This window comes from Mobula hypostoma, chromosome 8 (assembly GCF_963921235.1).
Source record: "Mobula hypostoma chromosome 8, sMobHyp1.1, whole genome shotgun sequence".
NCBI lineage: Eukaryota > Metazoa > Chordata > Chondrichthyes > Myliobatiformes > Myliobatidae > Mobula > Mobula hypostoma.
In genome coordinates this window covers 94,240,189-94,255,754 of record NC_086104.1, presented here as the reverse complement: position 1 = coordinate 94,255,754, position 15,566 = coordinate 94,240,189, and the positions used below count along the sequence as shown (strand labels likewise).

Genomic DNA, 15,566 nt, shown 5'->3' with positions numbered 1-15,566 from the left:
TAAAAGTGATGCTGTGAACATCCAAGAAATGCTGTAAGGTTTTAAATTTCCATTCAATAATTGTGTCTAAAACACAATTAAATGCAGCAATTTGTAAAAGGTAAATCAGACACAAACCCATTTAATTCCCAATATCAGAATCATATAATTTGAAACACTAGGTGACAACTAACAAGAAGCATCTTTAAGATGCAATATTCTAAGCAATATCTACAAGTATAATCCAAAATCTGTTCTGCTTTTAACATCATGTGCAACATGTCTATCATTTTCATTTAGTTATACCTAGTAAGTGACTTTTCAAAGTTTAAAATAAATTTGTTATTAAACTATGTCTTCCATATACAACCTTGGGATTCATTTTCTTGCAAGCAGCCACAGGTGAATAAAGTACAATAGCATTCATGAAAAACCATACATAACAAAGGTCCCTGAAAGTGAGTCTACAAACTGAGTAGTCAGTTCAGCACGGAGGTGAGCGAAACCACCCACACCAATCCAGGAATCTGATGGTTGCAGGTTGTAGAGCAACAACTGTTCCTGAACCTAGTGGCATGGGACCCAAAATTCCTGCATCTCCCACCCAATGGCAGTAGCAAGAAGAGAGGGACTAAGGAGTATAGACAGCTGAAAAAGTAAGAACTTTTCAAATGCCTTTCATGGATTCAAAACCAACACGGCATGGGCCAGTAAAGCAAGATCCCTTCATAATGGACATAGAAATATCTTGATAAATACCCCGGCCATAAACAAATCAGCAATTTTAAAAAAACCCTAACCAGGCAAACCATAATTTCTTTTCTCCAAATAGATAGACTTGACCAGGAAATGTCAACATTTCCCTGCAAAAGTGCCACAAAGTTCAGAGATCCTGCACAAATACTAAAACCCAGGATTCACTGTCTTTTCACATACTAAACCACAGGATTCCCGATGCTGGCAACACAGAACAAACCTGAGGCTTAAGTGTTCATGGGAAGAAATCTGCTCTTTGCATCAGGTTGGATGAGGCACACCTTTCCCAATCGAGAATAATTGAAAATGTAAATTCACATACCTGAATTTACCTAATGGTATTAAAATGCTTATAATATAATCTGATAAAAATTGGTATTTTAATTGTTTACTTTTTTTTTTAAGTCATCAGAGTCATCCAAGACTTTTGACTTTTTCCAGTTAAGCTGAAGACTTGCCACGGGTTTTTCTCAACTGCTTCAACAGTGAGCATTGTTCCACAGTACCATACTCAACCCAAAGCATTACATTGTACAAGGCCTTGCTGATGAAGACTGAGCTAGTTGGCAATACTTCGCAGCAGGTCGGCAAACTGCAAGTGTGGGAGGTGTTCAAACTTGTAATGTCGGCAAACTGCAAGTGTGGGAGGTGTTCAAACTTGTAATGGGTCAAGTTTTTAAGTTGATAGACAACAAAGCATAGACATTAAGAAAACTTCAAAGATTTTCTCAGATCCCATTTTAATTCATCTGTGCCTATTTTAATATTTTACCTCCAATAATTGTCCTGAATTTGCTGCAATAACAACAAAAGTTTAGAATAAATTTAGAAAATTTTGTGCATATTTTGTACGTATCATTAAGATCGAAAAAGTACAGGGAAAGGATGAATAAGGTATGACTTCATTCCCTGGAACGGAGGAGAATGAGGGGAGATTTGATAAAGGTATACAAAATTATGAAGGGTGTAGATAGGGTAATCCAAGCAGGCTTTTTCCATCGAGGTTGGCTGAGACTAGAACTAGGTCATGGGTTAAGATTGAAAGGTACAATGTTTAAGGGGAACACGAGGGAGGTCTTCTTCACTCAGAGGGTGTGGAGTGCACCAGTGGAAGTGGAGAACTGGGATTCAATTTCAACATTTAGTTGGTAAGTACACAAATGGGAGGAGTATGGAGGGCTATGGTCCAGTTACAGGTCAATGAGATTAGGCAGGTTAACAGTTTGGCATGAACTAGATGGGCTAAAAGGTCTTTTTCAGTGCTGTAGTGTTCTGTAACTCTATTTGCTACGGGAAATAAAAACAAAACTGGTTGCGAGGCACAAAAGTGCGAGATTGAATGCAGCAAAGCCAAAGGATGACAAATCCAATGAAACTGGGCCCACACGGACAGGCTGCAGAACATTACCAAGTGCATCTGGATCCTGCCTGGCCAGTCCATTCTGAAATCATTGCATAAATATGACAGACTCATAAACTACAATCTTACTGCCTTCAAACAAGCTAAGTAATACAAAATATGGCAAACAAGAAACTGTCTAATGGTCAAAGCATTTCAAGCTACTTAACTAGAGGTTTAAGATTCCATGAAATCCCTAGGGTAAATTAATAAGAAATATTGCCTTTGAGCAACCCACTAAAATGAATCCCTGACTGGTTCAAACTCTTAACAACTGTTTTGCAAGATGCAAGCAGCTGGCATAAGGTTACTAATTCAAAATACCTGACCTAGCTATCAAGTTTTAAAAGGTTGAGGAAAACAACTATTCAACTTCTTTTTCTTCTAAAGGTTTAGTGCAGCAACACAAATCCAACCAAATATTCTTCACAGCACAAAACATCCACCACAATGTTATATTCACCCATATAAAATCTCAGGAGCAGTGTCATCACTGGCTTAAGTGCATTCATTGCCTACTCCGAGTAACCTTGACACAGTATCCAGACTGAAGATTCAGTACTGCTTCAGGAATGGGAAGGCAGATCCAAATATGGACTGCAAGCTTATTTTCCTAAAGGGAAACCAGTATACTAGTAGACAATAACTTCAACCTTTCGTTCCCAGACTGAAAACAACGCCGGATTAACCTTCAAATGCCCCCCACACCCCCCGATGAAACCTGGGTTGTTAGTATCTGGATCACTTGCCCAGTATATTGTGAATGTTGTGTGGGGAAGCGAGGAGGATCAGGGAGCAGGGATTTCCTTTGGCTACTGTGGAGATGCGCCAGCGCCTGCTGCGTACTTTATACCAGCAATCGGCGCAGTCGCGGCGACTGCACACGGTGTTCGGACACTAATCCGGTGTCGAAACGTCTCTCCCACCGAGGGCGAGATAAACAAGACAAGACAAGCTCCGGAACAAGAGGGGCGGGGAAGTGCCGATTTGCCAGCTTGTGGTCCGGCCCACACCACTCAGGGGACACGAAGGCCAGCCCCGAATCACCCTTCCCCGGGCCTACTGCAGCCTGGGGCTCGAGTCCCCAGCGCACACTGACCTTGTAAACATCGCCATAGGTGCCGCTGCCGATCCTCTGGATCAGCTCGAAGTCCTCCTGCGGGTTCCTCCGGGACAGGTCGAAGCTGCCATGGGAAGTCATCATGGAGCCGCGGCCGCCGCCTCCTCCCGTTCGCGCCCCCTGAGGCCCGGGGGCCCGAAACAACTAGAACAAGTGCGGGGCTTCGGCGACGCCTTCCTGCGGCCGCTGGAAGCGCCTCTCGCTCATTCCAGCCTGCCTCACATGGAGCCCGCGTAACGACGGAGAGGAGCACCACCCGCTGGCGGCGATCAGGCCCGGCGGCCCTACCCCACCCGGGCAGGGTAAGCGGCAGCGGCAACGACAACGACGACAGTGCCCACAGCCCCACCAGCCCGGTCACAGGCTGCCCGCCTCACAAATCACACTCGACCACTGCCATGGAACATGGCCACCGCGCATGCGCGCCCCCGCCTTGCCCCGCCCCGCCCGGCCCGCCGGAGCAGGGCGGCGTCTGGGCTCGGTATTCCGCTGCCAAGTAGCACAGCGTCCCGGGCCAACTCGTACATGTCTGTGGCTAGTCGACTATGCACGCATCTTAAGCATGCATATGAATTCTGGTTTTTTTTCCATATATACAGACACGCAGCGGAATCTGTACGGGAGGCTATTCCCCCTACTTTATCTGTGCTGCTTCTCTGCAAGACCATTAGTGAGTACGTTTCCTCTCCTGTACTTTCCTTATATTAGTATGCAGACAAACGTTTGTTCTCTATTGTCCAAATTGAGTGCCTATATTAATAGACGACACACACATGCATACCTTAATAAATAAAGTACATACGAATTCTGAGGAATCTGAGAATACGCATTCCCGTCGTATCTGACGAATAAATCCTCTTCTCGGGTTTCTGCACCCGGCTGGAAATCCGAGAAGTAGTTCAGAACATTACGCCCACTTTACCTGCGCTGCTTCTGTGTAGGTAATACCCAGAAGTGAGCTTTCTCTTTGCCCATATTAATACACGGACAAACCTGCGTGCACATTTTATGTGTTGTCTGAAATGAGTGGTTCAGAGAGAATGGGGATGTTTTTTAACTTTTCCGATAATATAGAGTCACAAGAGACAGCAGAGGCTGGAATTTTGCGCCAATCCTGATGCAGGGTTTCGCCCGAAACGTCGACATTCTTTCCCCCTCCCCCACAGACTCTGCTCAATCCGCTAAATTCATCCAGCAGATTGTTTGTTGCTTTCAAATAATATTTTAGTACTGTATTCTCAAGTCGTACACATAACAATATCAGGGAAAGCATATTTTATCACCACGTGAATGACCTTCTCCATGCCCTGATTACACGTCAGATTTTGGTCAACTATGTCCATCAACTACTGGGACTGAACAACGCGCACAAAATGCTGGAGGAGTACAGTAAGTTAGACAGCATCTATGGGGAGAAATAAACAATTGACAATTCGGGCAGAGACCCTTCCTCCATCCGGACTTACGTCCCTCCGGAGATGCTGCTGAACTCAACTGTGTATCTCCAGCATTTTGAGCGTATTGCTCAAGATTATCCAGCATCTGCCGAACATCTTTGTGTTCAGACTGGGAATGGGTCGTGTCACGCCGGGCAAGCGAAGAACAATACAACATAGACAAGGCAACCGAAAGGAGGAGGGAGAATCGGCAGAGTGACTGAGAGAGAGGAGCGTGAGTAGGCAGAGTGAGTGAGAGAGGAGGGTGAACAGGCAGAGTAAGTGAGAGAGGAGGGAGAATCGGCAGAATGAGTGAGAGAGGAGGGAGAATAGGCAGAGTGAGTGAGATATAGGAGGGAGAATAAGCAGAATCAGTGAGAGAGGAGGGAGAATAGGCAGAGTGAGTGAGAGAGGAGGGAGAATAGGCAGTCAGTGAGAGAGAGGAGCATGAGTAGGCAGAGTGAGTGAGAGAGAGGAGGGGGAATCAGCAGAGTGATTCAGAGAGGAGAATCGGCAGAGTGAGTGAGAGAGGAGGGAGAAATGACAGAGTGAGTTTGAGAGAGGAGGAGGAATCAGCAGAGTGAGTGAGAGAGAGTGGAGGGAGAATAGGCAGAGTGAGAGAGTAGGCAGTGAGTGAGAGAGGAGGGAGAATCGGCAGAATGAGTGAGAGACGAGGGAGAACAGGCAGAGTGAGTGAGAGAGGAGGGAGAATAGGCAGAGTGCGTGAGAGACGAGAGAGAATAGGCAGAGTGAGAGAGAGGAGGGACAATAGGCAGAGTTAGTGAGTGAGGGAGGAGGGAGAAATGGCAGAGTGAGTGAGAGAGAACAGGGAGAATCGGCAGAGTGAATGAGAGATGAGGGAGAACAGGCAGAGTAAGTTTGAGAGAGGAGGGGGAATCAGCAGAGTGAGTGCGAGAGAGTGGAGGGAGATTAGGCACAGTGAGTGAGAGAGTAGGGAGTGAGTGAGAGAGGAGGACCAATCGGCAGAATGAGTGAGAGAGGAGGGTGAATAGGCAGAGTGAGTGAGAGAGAAGGGAGAACAGGCAGAGTGAGTGAGAGGACGGAGAGGCACAGTGAGTGAGAGAGGAGAATAGAAAGAGTGAGTGAGAGAGGAGGGAGATTAGGCAGAGTGAGTGAGAGAGAGAGGTGAACAGGCAGAGTGAGTGACTGAGAAAGGAGGGAGAATCGGCAGAGTGAGTGAGAGAGGAGGGAGAATCGACACAGTGCGTGAGAGAGGAGGGAGAATACGCAGAGTGAGTGAGAGAGGAGGGAGAATAGGCAGAGTGAGTGAGATAGAGGAGGGAGAATAGGCAGAGTGAGTGAGAGGAGGGAGAATAGGCAGAGTGAGTGAGATAGAGGAGGGAGAATAGGCAGAGTGAGTGAGTGAGGAGGGAGAATAGGCAGAGTGAGTAACAGAGGAGGGAGAATACGCAGAGTGAGTGAGAGAGGAGGGAGAATAGGCAGAGTGAGTGAGATAGAGGAGGGAGAATAGGCAGAGTGAGTGAGAGGAGGGAGAATAGGCAGAGTGAGTGAGATATAGGAGGGAGAATAGGCAGAGTGAGTGAGTGAGGAGGGAGAATAGGCAGAGTGAGTGAGAGAGGAGGGAGAATAGGCAGAGTGAGTGAGAGAGGAGGGAGAATAGGCAGAGTGAGTGAGAGAGGAGGGTGAACAGGCAGAGTGACTGAGGCAGGAGGGAGAATAGGCAGAGTGAGTGAGAGAGGAGGGAGAATGGGCAGAGTGAGTGAGAGAGGAGGGTAAATAGGCAGAGTGAGTGAGAGAGGATGGAGAATGGGCAGACTGAGTGAGAGAGGAGGGTGAACAGGCAGAGTGAGTGAGAGAGAAGGGAGAATAGACAGAGTGAGTGAGAAAGGAGGGAGAATAAGCAGAGTGAGTGAGAGAGGAGGGGGAATCAGCAGAGTGAGTTTGAGAGAGGAGGGGGAATCAGCAGAGTGAGTGAGAGAGAGTGGAGGGAGAATAGGCAGAGTGTGTGAGAAAGCAGGGTGAATCGGCTGAGTGAGTGAGAAAGGAGGGTGAAACGGCAGACGGAGTTACAGAGGACGCAGTATAGGCAGAGTGAGTAACAGAGGAGGGAGAATATGCAGAGTGAGTGAGAGAGGAGGGAGAATAGGCAGAGTGAGTGAGAGAGGAGGGAGAATAGGCAGAGTCAGTGAGAGGGGAGGGAGAATCGGCAGAGTGCGTGAGACAGGAGGGAAAATAGGCAGAATGAGTAAGATAGAGGAGGGAGAATACGCAGAATGAGTGAGAGAGTAGGGAGAATAGGCAGAGTGAGTGAGAGAGGAGGGAGAATAGGCAGAGTGAGTGAGAGTGGAGGGAGAATAGGCAGAGTGAGTGAGATAGAGGAGGGAGAATACGCAGAATGAGTGAGAGAGGAGGGAGAATAGGCAGATTGAGTGAGAGAGAGAGAATAGGCAGAGTCAGTGAGAGAGGAGGGATAATTTGCAGAATGAGTGAGAGAGGAGGGAGAATACGCAGAGTGAGTGAGATAGGAGGGAGAATAGGCAGAGTGAGTGAGAGAGGAGGGAGAATGGGCAGAGTGAGTGAGAGAGGAGGGAGAATGGGCAGAGTGAGTGAGAGAGGAGGGTGAATAGGCAGAGTGAGTGAGAGAGGAGGGAGAATGGGCAGAGTGACTGAGACAGGAGCGAGAATAGGCAGTATGAGTGAAAGAGGAGGGAGAGTAGGCAGAGTGAGTCAGAGAGGAGGGTAAATACGCAGAGTGAGTGAGTGAGAAAGGAGGGTGAATCGGCAGAGTGAGTCAGAGAGGAGGGAGAATACGCAGACTTAGTGAGATAGGAGGGTGAATAGGCGGATTGAGTGAGAAAGGAGGGTGAATCGGCAGAGTGAGTGAGAGAGGATTGTGAAACGGCAGACGGAGTTAGAGAGGAGGGAGAATAGGCAGAGTGAGTGAGAGAGGAGGGAGAATGGGCAGAGTGAGTGAGAGAGGACGGAGAATAGGCAGAGTGAGTGAGAGAGGAGGGAGAATAGGCAGAGTGAGTGAGAGAGGAGGGAGAATAAGCAGAGTGAGTGAGAGAGCAGGGAGAATAGGCAGAGTCAGTGAGAGGGGAGGGAGAATCGGCAGAGTGCGTGAGACAGGAGGGAAAATAGGCAGAATGAGTAAGATAGAGGAGGGAGAATACGCAGAATGAGTGAGAGAGGAGGGAGAATAGGCAGAGTGAGTGAGAGAGGAGGGAGAATAGGCAGAGTGAGTGAGAGTGGAGGGAGAATAGGCAGAGTGAGTGAGATAGAGGAGGGAGAATAGGCAGAATGAGTGAGAGAGGAGGGAGAATAGGCAGAGTGAGTGAGAGAGGAGGGAGAATAGGCAGAGTCAGTGAGAGAGGAGGGAGAATCTGCAGAATGAGTGAGAGAGGAGGGAGAATACGCAGAGTGAGTGAGATAGGAGGGAGAATAGGCAGAGTGAGTGAGAGAGGAGGGAGAATAGGCAGAGTGAGTGAGTGAGGAGGGAGAATGGGCAGAGTGAGTGAGAGAGGAGGGTGAATAGGCAGAGTGAGTGAGAGAGGAGGGAGAATAGGCAGAGTGAGTGAGACAGGAGGGTGAATGGGCAGAATGAGTGAGAGAGGAGGGAGAATAGGCAGAGTGAGTGAGAGAGGAGGGTAAATACGCGGAGTGAGTGAGTGAGAAAGGAGGGTGAATCGGCAGAGTGAGTGAGAGAGGAGGGAGAATACGCAGAGTGAGTGAGATAGGAGGGTGAATAGGCGGATTGGGTGAGAAAGGAGGGTGAATCGGCAGAGTGAGTGAGAGAGGATTGTGAAACGGCAGACGGAGTTAGAGAGGAGGGAGAATAGGCAGAGTGAGTGAGAGAGGAGGGAGAATGGGCAGAGTGAGTGAGAGAGGACGGAGAATGGGCAGAGTGAGTGAGAGTGGAGGGAGAATAGACAGAGTGAGTGAGAAAGGAGGGAGAATAAGCAGAGAGAGTGAGAGAGCAGGGAGAATAGGCAGAGTGAGTCAGTGAGAGAGGAGGGAGAATAGGCAGAGTGCGTGAGAGAGGAGGGAGAATAGGCAGAGTGAGTGAGATAGAGGAGGGAGAATAGGCAGAATGAGTGAGAGAGGAGGGAGAATAGGCAGAGTGAGTGAGAGAGGAGGGAGAATAGGCAGAGTGAGTGAGATAGAGGAGGGAGAATAGGCAGAGTGAGTGAGAGAGGAGGGAGAATAGGCAGAGTGAGTGAGAGAGGAGGGAGAATAGGCAGAGTCAGTGAGAGAGGAGGGAGAATCTGCAGAATGAGTGAGAGAGGAGGGAGAATACGCAGAGTGAGTGAGAAAGGAGGGTGAATAGGCGGAGTGAGTGAGAAAGGACGGTGAATCTGCAGAGTGAGTGAGAGAGGAGGGAGAATAGGCAGAGTGAGTGAGAGAGGAGGGAGAATAGGCAGAGTGAGTGAGAGAGGAGGGAGAATAGGCAGAGTGAGTGAGAGAGGAGGGAGAATAGGCAGACTGAGTGAGAGAGGAGGGTGAACAGGCAGAGTGAGTGAGAGAGAAGGGAGAATAGACAGAGTGAGTGAGAAAGGAGGGAGAACAAGCAGAGTGAGTGAGAATCTGCAGAGTGAGTTTGAGAGAGGAGGGGGAATCAGCAGAGTGAGTGAGAGAAAGAGGAGGGTGAATACGCAGAGTGAGTGAGAAAGGAGGGTGAATAGGCGGAGTGAGTGAGAAAGGAGGGTGAAACGGCAGGCGGAGTTAGAGAGGATGGAGAATAGGCAGAGTGAGTGACAGAGGAGGGAGAACAGCAGAGTGAGTGAGAGAGGAGGGAGAATAGGCAGAGTGAGTGAGAGAGGAGGGAGAATAGGCAGAGTGAGTGAGAGAGGAGGGAGAATAGGCAGAGTGAGTGAGAGAGGAGGGAGAATAGGCAGAGTGAGTGAGAGAGGAGGGAGAATAGGCAGAGTGAGTGAGAGAGGAGGGAGAATAGGCAGAGTGAGTGAGAGAGGAGGGTGAACAGGCAGAGTGAGTGAGAGAGGAGGGAGAATAGGCAGAGTGAGTGAGAGAGGAGGGAGAATAGGCAGAGTGAGTGAGAGAGGAGGGAGAATAGGCAGAGTGAGTGAGAGAGGAGGGAGAATAGGCAGAGTCAGTGAGAGAGGAGGGAGAATAGGCAGAGTGAGTGAGAGAGGAGGGAGAATAGGCGGAGTGAGTGAGTGAGAGAGGAGGGAGAATAGGCAGAGTGCGTGAGAGAGGAGGGAAAATAGGCAGAGTGAGTGAGATAGAGGAGGGAGAATAGGCAGAATGAGTGAGAGAGGAGGGAGAATAGGCAGAGTGAGTGAGAGAGGAGGGAGAATAGGCAGAGTGAGTGAGAGAGGAGGGAGAATGGGCAGAGTGAGTGAGAGAGGAGGGTGAACAGGCAGAGTGAGTGAGAGAGGAGGGAGAATAGGCAGAGTGAGTGAGAGAGGAGGGAGAATAGGCAGAGTGAGTGAGAGAGGAGGGAGAATAGGCAGAGTGAGTGAGAGAGGAGGGAGAATAGGCAGAGTGAGTGAGAGAGGAGGGAGAATAGGCAGAGTGAGTGAGAGAGTAGAATAGGCAGAGTGAGTGAGAGAGTAGAATATGCAGAGTGAGTGAGAGAGGAGGGAGAATAGGCAGAGTGAGTGAGAGAGGAGGGAGAATAGGCAGAGTGAGTGAGATAGAGGAGGGAGAATAGGCAGAATGAGTGAGACAGGAGGGAGAATAGACAGAGTCGGTGAGAGAGGAGGGTGAAATGGCAGACTGAGTTAGAGAGGAGGGAGAATAGGCAGAGTGAGTAACAGAGGAGGGAGAATACGCAGAGTGAGTGAGAGAGGAGGGAGAATAGGCAGAGTGAGTGAGAGAGGAGGGAGAATAGGCAGAGTGAGTGAGAGAGGAGGGAGAATAGGCAGAGTGAGTGAGAGAGGAGGGTGAACAGGCAGAGTGAGTGAGAGAGGAGGGAGAATAGGCAGAGTGAGTGAGAGAGGAGGGAGAATAGGCAGAATGAGTGAGAGAGGAGGGAGAATAGGCAGAGTGAGTGAGAGAGGAGGGAGAAAAGGCAGAGTGAGTGAGAGAGAAGGGAGCATAGGCAGAGTGAGTGAGAGAGTAGAATAGGCAGAGTGAGTGAGAGAGGAGGGAGAATAGGCAGAGTGAGTGAGAGAGGAGGGAGAATAGGCAGAGTGAGTGAGAGAGGAGGGAGAATAGGCAGAGTGAGTGAGATAGAGGAGGGAGAATAGGCAGAATGAGTGAGAGAGGAGGGAGAATAGGCAGAGTGAGTGAGAGAGGAGGGAGAATAGGCAGAGTGAGTGAGAGAGGAGGGTAAATACGCGGAGTGAGTGAGTGAGAAAGGAGGGTGAATCGGCAGAGTGAGTGAGAGAGGAGGGAGAATAGGCAGAGTGAGTGAGACAGGAGGGTGAATAGGCAGAGTGAGTGAGAGAGGAGGGAGAATAGGCAGAGTGAGTGAGAGAGGAGGGAGAATAGGCAGAGTGAGTGAGAGAGGAGGGAGAATAGGCAGAGTGAGTGAGAGAGGAGGGAGAATAGGCAGAGTGAGTGAGAGAGGAGGGAGAATCGGCAGAGTCAGTGAGAGAGGAGGGAGAATCGGCAGAGTGAGTGAGAGACAGGGGAGGGTGAATAAGCAGAGAGCGAGAGAAAGGAGGGAGAATAGGCAGAGTGAGTGAGAGTGTAGGTAGAATAGGCAGAGTGTGTGAGAGAGGAGGGAGAATCGGTAGAGTCAGTGAGAGAAGAGGGAGAATAGGCAGAGTCAGTGAGAGAGGAGGGAGAATAGGCAGAGTGAGTGAGATAGGAGGGAGAATAGGTGGAATGAGTGAGCGAGAGAGGAGCGAGAATAGGCAGAGTGCGTGAGACAGGAGAGAAAATAGGCAGAGTGAGTGAGATAGAGGAGGGAGAATAGGCGGAGTGAGTGAGAGAGGAGGGAGAATAGGTGGAGTGAGTGAGTGAGAGAGGAGGGAGAATAGGCAGAGTGATTGAGATAGAGGAGGGAGAATAGGCAGAATGAGAGAGACAGGAGGGAGAATAGGCAGAGTGAGTGAGAGAGGAGGGTGAAATGGCAGACTGAGTGAGAGAGGAGGGAGAATAGGCAGAGTGAGTGAGAGAGGAGGGAGAATAGGCAGAGTGAGTGAGAGAGGAGGGAGAATAGGCAGAGTGAGTGAGAGAGGAGGGAGAATAGGCAGAGTGAGTGAGAGAGGAGGGAGAACAGGCAAAGTGAGTGAGTGAGGAGGGAGAATAGGCAGAGTGAGTGAGAGAGGAGGGAGAATAGGCAGAGTGAGTGAGAGAGGAGGGAGAATAGGCAGAGTGAGTGAGAGAGGAGGGAGAATAGGCAGAGTGAGTGAGAGAGGAGGGAGAATAGGCAGAGTGAGTGAGAGAGGAGGGAGAATAGGCAGAGTGAGTGAGAGAGGAGGGAGAATAGGCAGAGTGAGTGAGATAGAGGAGGGAGAATAGGCAGAATGAGTGAGAGAGGAGGGAGAATAGGCAGAGTGAGTGAGAGAGGAGGGAGAATAGGCAGAGTGAGTGAGAGAGGAGGGTAAATACGCGGAGTGAGTGAGTGAGAAAGGAGGGTGAACCGGCAGAGTGAGTGAGAGAGGAGGGAGAATAGGCAGAGTGAGTGAGACAGGAGGGTGAACAGGCAGAGTGAGTGAAAGAGGAGGGAGAATAGGCAGAGTGAGTGAGAGAGGAGGGAGAATAGGCAGAGTGAGTGAGAGAGGAGGGAGAATAGGCAGAGTGAGTGAGAGAGGAGGGAGAATAGGCAGAGTGAGTGAGAGAGGAGGGAGAATAGGCAGAGTGAGTGAGAGAGGAGGGAGAATCGGCAGAGTGAGTGAGAGACAGAGGAGGGTGAATAAGCAGAGAGAGAGAGAAAGGAGGGAGAATAGGCAGAGTGAGTGAGAGTGGAGGGAGAATAGGCAGAGTGAGTGAGAGTGGAGGGAGAATAGGCAGAGTGAGTGAGAGAGGAGGGAGAATAGGCAGAGGGATTGAGAGTGGACGGAGAATATGCAGAGTGAGTGAGAGTGGAGGGAGAATAGGCAGAGTGAGTGAGAGAGGAGGGAGAATAGGCAGAGTGAGTGAGAGAGGAGGGAGAATAGGCAGAGTGAGTGAGAGAGGAGGGAGAATAGGCAGAGTGAGTGAGAGAGGAGGGAGAATCGGCAGAGTGAGTGACAGACAGAGGAGGGTGTATAAGCAGAGAGAGTGAGAGAGGAGGGAGAATAGGCAGAGTGAGTGAGAGAGGAGGGAGAATAGGCAGAGTGAGTGAGAGAGGAGGGTGAATAGGCAGAGTGAGTGAGAGAGGAGGGAGAATAGGCAGAGTGAGTGAGATAGAGGAGGGAGAATAGGCAGAATGAGTGAGAGAGGAGGGAGAATAGGCAGAGTGAGTGAGAGAGGAGGGAGAATAGGCAGAGTGAGTGAGAGAGGAGGGAGAATAGGCAGAGGGATTGAGAGTGGACGGAGAATATGCAGAGTGAGTGAGAGTGGAGGGAGAATAGGCAGAGTGAGTGAGAGAGGAGGGAGAATAGGCAGAGTGAGTGAGAGAGGAGGGAGAATGGGCAGAGTGAGTGAGAGAGGAGGGAGAATAGGCAGAGGGATTGAGAGTGGACGGAGAATATGCAGAGTGAGTGAGAGTGGAGGGAGAATAGGCAGAGTGAGTGAGAGAGGAGGGAGAATAGGCAGAGTGAGTGAGAGAGGAGGGAGAATAGGCAGAGGGATTGAGAGTGGACGGAGAATATGCAGAGTGAGTGAGAAGAGGGAGAATAGGCAGAGTGAGTGAGAGAGGAGGGTGAACAGGCAGAGTGAGTGAGAGAGGAGGGAGAATAGGCAGAGTTAGTTAGTGAGAGAGGAGGGAGAATAGGCAGAGTGAGTGAGATAGAGGAGGGTGAATAGGCGGAGTGAGTGGGAGAGAGGAGGGAGAATAGGCAGAGTTAGTGAGTGAGAGAGGAGGGAGAATAGGCAGAGTGAGTGAGATAGAGGAGGGAGAATAGGCAGAGTGAGTGAGAGAGGAGGGAGAATAGGCAGAGTGAGTGAGAGAGGAGGGAGAATAGGCAGAGTGAGTGAGAGAGGAGGGAGAATAGGCAGAGTGAGTGAGAGAGGAGGGAGAATAGGCAGAGTGACTGAGAGAGGAGGGAGAATAGGCAGAATGAGTGAGACAGGAGGGAGAATAGGCAGAGTGAGTGAGACAGGAGGGTAAACAAGCAGAGTGAGTGAGAGAGGAGGGAGAATAGGCAGAGTATATGAGAGAGGAGGGAGAATAGGCAGAATGAGTGAGATAGAGGAGGGAGAATAGGCAGAGTGAGTGAGAGAGGAGGGAGAATAGGCAGAGTCAGTGAGAGAGGAGGGAGAATCGGCAGAGTGAGTGCGAGACAGAGGAGGGTGAATAAGCAGGCAGAGTGAGAAAGGAGGGAGAATTGGCAGAGTGAGTGAGAGTGCAGGGAGAATAGGCAGAGTGAGTGAGAGAGGAGGGAGAATAGGCCGAAGGAGTGAGCGAGGTGGGTGACGAGGCTGAGTGAGTGAGAAAGCAGGGAGAACCGGCAGAGTGACTGAGAGAGGAGAGAGAATATGCAGAGTGAGTGAGTGAGGAGGTTGTACAAGCAGAGTGAGTGATTGAGGTGGTAGAATAGGCAGAGAGCGTGAGAGCGGAGGGAGAATAGGCAGAGTGAGTGAAATAGAGGAGGGAGAATAGGCAGAGTGAGTGAGAGAGGAGGGAGAATAGGCAGAGTGAGTGAGAGAGGAGGGAGAATAGGCAGAGTGAGTGACAGAGGAGGGAGAACCGGCAAAGTGAGTGAGAGACAGAGGAGGGTGAATAGGCAGAGAGAGTGAGAAAGGAGGGAGAATAGGCAGAGTGAGTGAGACAGGAGGGAGAATAGGCAGAGTGAGTGGGACAGGAGGGTAAACAAGCAGAGTGAGTGAGAGAGGAGGGAGAATAGGCAGAGTGAGTGAGAGAGGAGGGAGAATAGGCAGAATGAGTGAGATAGAGGAGGGAGAATAGGCAGAGTGAGTGAGAGAGGAGGGAGAATAGGCAGAGTGAGTGAGAGAGGAGGGAGAATCGGCAGAGTGAGTGAGAGACAGAGGAGGGTGAATAGGCAGAGAGAGTGAGAGAGGAGGGAGAATAGGCAGAGTGAGTGAGAGAGGAGGGAGAATAGGCAGAGTGAGTGAGAGAGGAGGGAGAATAGGCAGAAGGAGTGAGCGAGGTGGGTGACTAGGCTGAGTGAGTGAGAAAGGAGGGAGAATCGGCAGAGTGAGTGAGAGAGGAGAGATTATATGCAGAGTGAGTGAGAGAGGAGGTTGTACAAGCAGAGTGAGTGATTGAGGAGGTAGAATAGGCAGAGAGCGTGAGAGAGGAGGGAGAATAGGCAGAGTGAGTGAAATAGAGGAGGGAGAATAGGCAGAGTGAGTGAGAGAGGAGGGAGAATAGGCAGAGTGAGTGAGAGAGGAGGGAGAATAGGCAGAGTGAGTGACAGAGGAGGGAGAACCGGCAGAGTGAGTGAGAGACAGAGGAGGGTGAATAGGCAGAGAGAGTGAGAGAGGAGGGAGAATAGGCAGAATGAGTGAGAGAGGAGGGAGAATAGGCAGAGTGAGTGAGAGAGGAGGGAGAATAGGCAGAGTGAGTCAGAGAGGAGGGTAAATACACGGAGTGTGTGAGTGAGAAAGGAGGGTGAATCGGCAGAGTGAGTGAGAGAGGAGGGAGAATAGGCAGAGTGAGTGAGACAGGAGGGAGAATAGGCAGAGTGAGTGAGAGAGGAGGGAGAATAGGCAGAGTGAGTGAGAGAGGAGGGAGAATAGGCAGAGTGAGTGAGAGAGGAGGGTGAACAGGCAGAGTGAGTGAGAGAGGAGGGAGAATAGGCAGAGTGAGTGAGAGAGGAGGGAGAATAGGCAGAGTGAGTGAGAGAGGAGGGTAAATACGCGGAGTGAGTGAGTGAGA

At 50.1% G+C, this 15,566-nt stretch overlaps 1 protein-coding gene across 6 annotated transcripts in view; it reads right to left on the bottom strand.

Annotated features, from left to right (window-relative positions):
- map4k3a (mitogen-activated protein kinase kinase kinase kinase 3a) overlaps nt 1–3,672 on the bottom strand; it is a 272,080-nt gene extending 268,408 nt beyond the window's left edge. For 5 of the 6 annotated variants that reach the window (XM_063056371.1, XM_063056372.1, XM_063056373.1 and 2 more), the window contains exon 1: nt 3,234–3,672. In XM_063056371.1, the coding sequence (XP_062912441.1) occupies nt 3,234–3,338 (105 nt within the window). In that variant the 5' untranslated portion in view covers nt 3,339–3,672. The remainder of the gene's footprint in view (nt 1–3,233) is intronic. The other variant, XM_063056376.1, reaches the window with a different exon arrangement.
- Between the last annotated feature and the right edge of the window lie 11,894 nt (nt 3,673–15,566).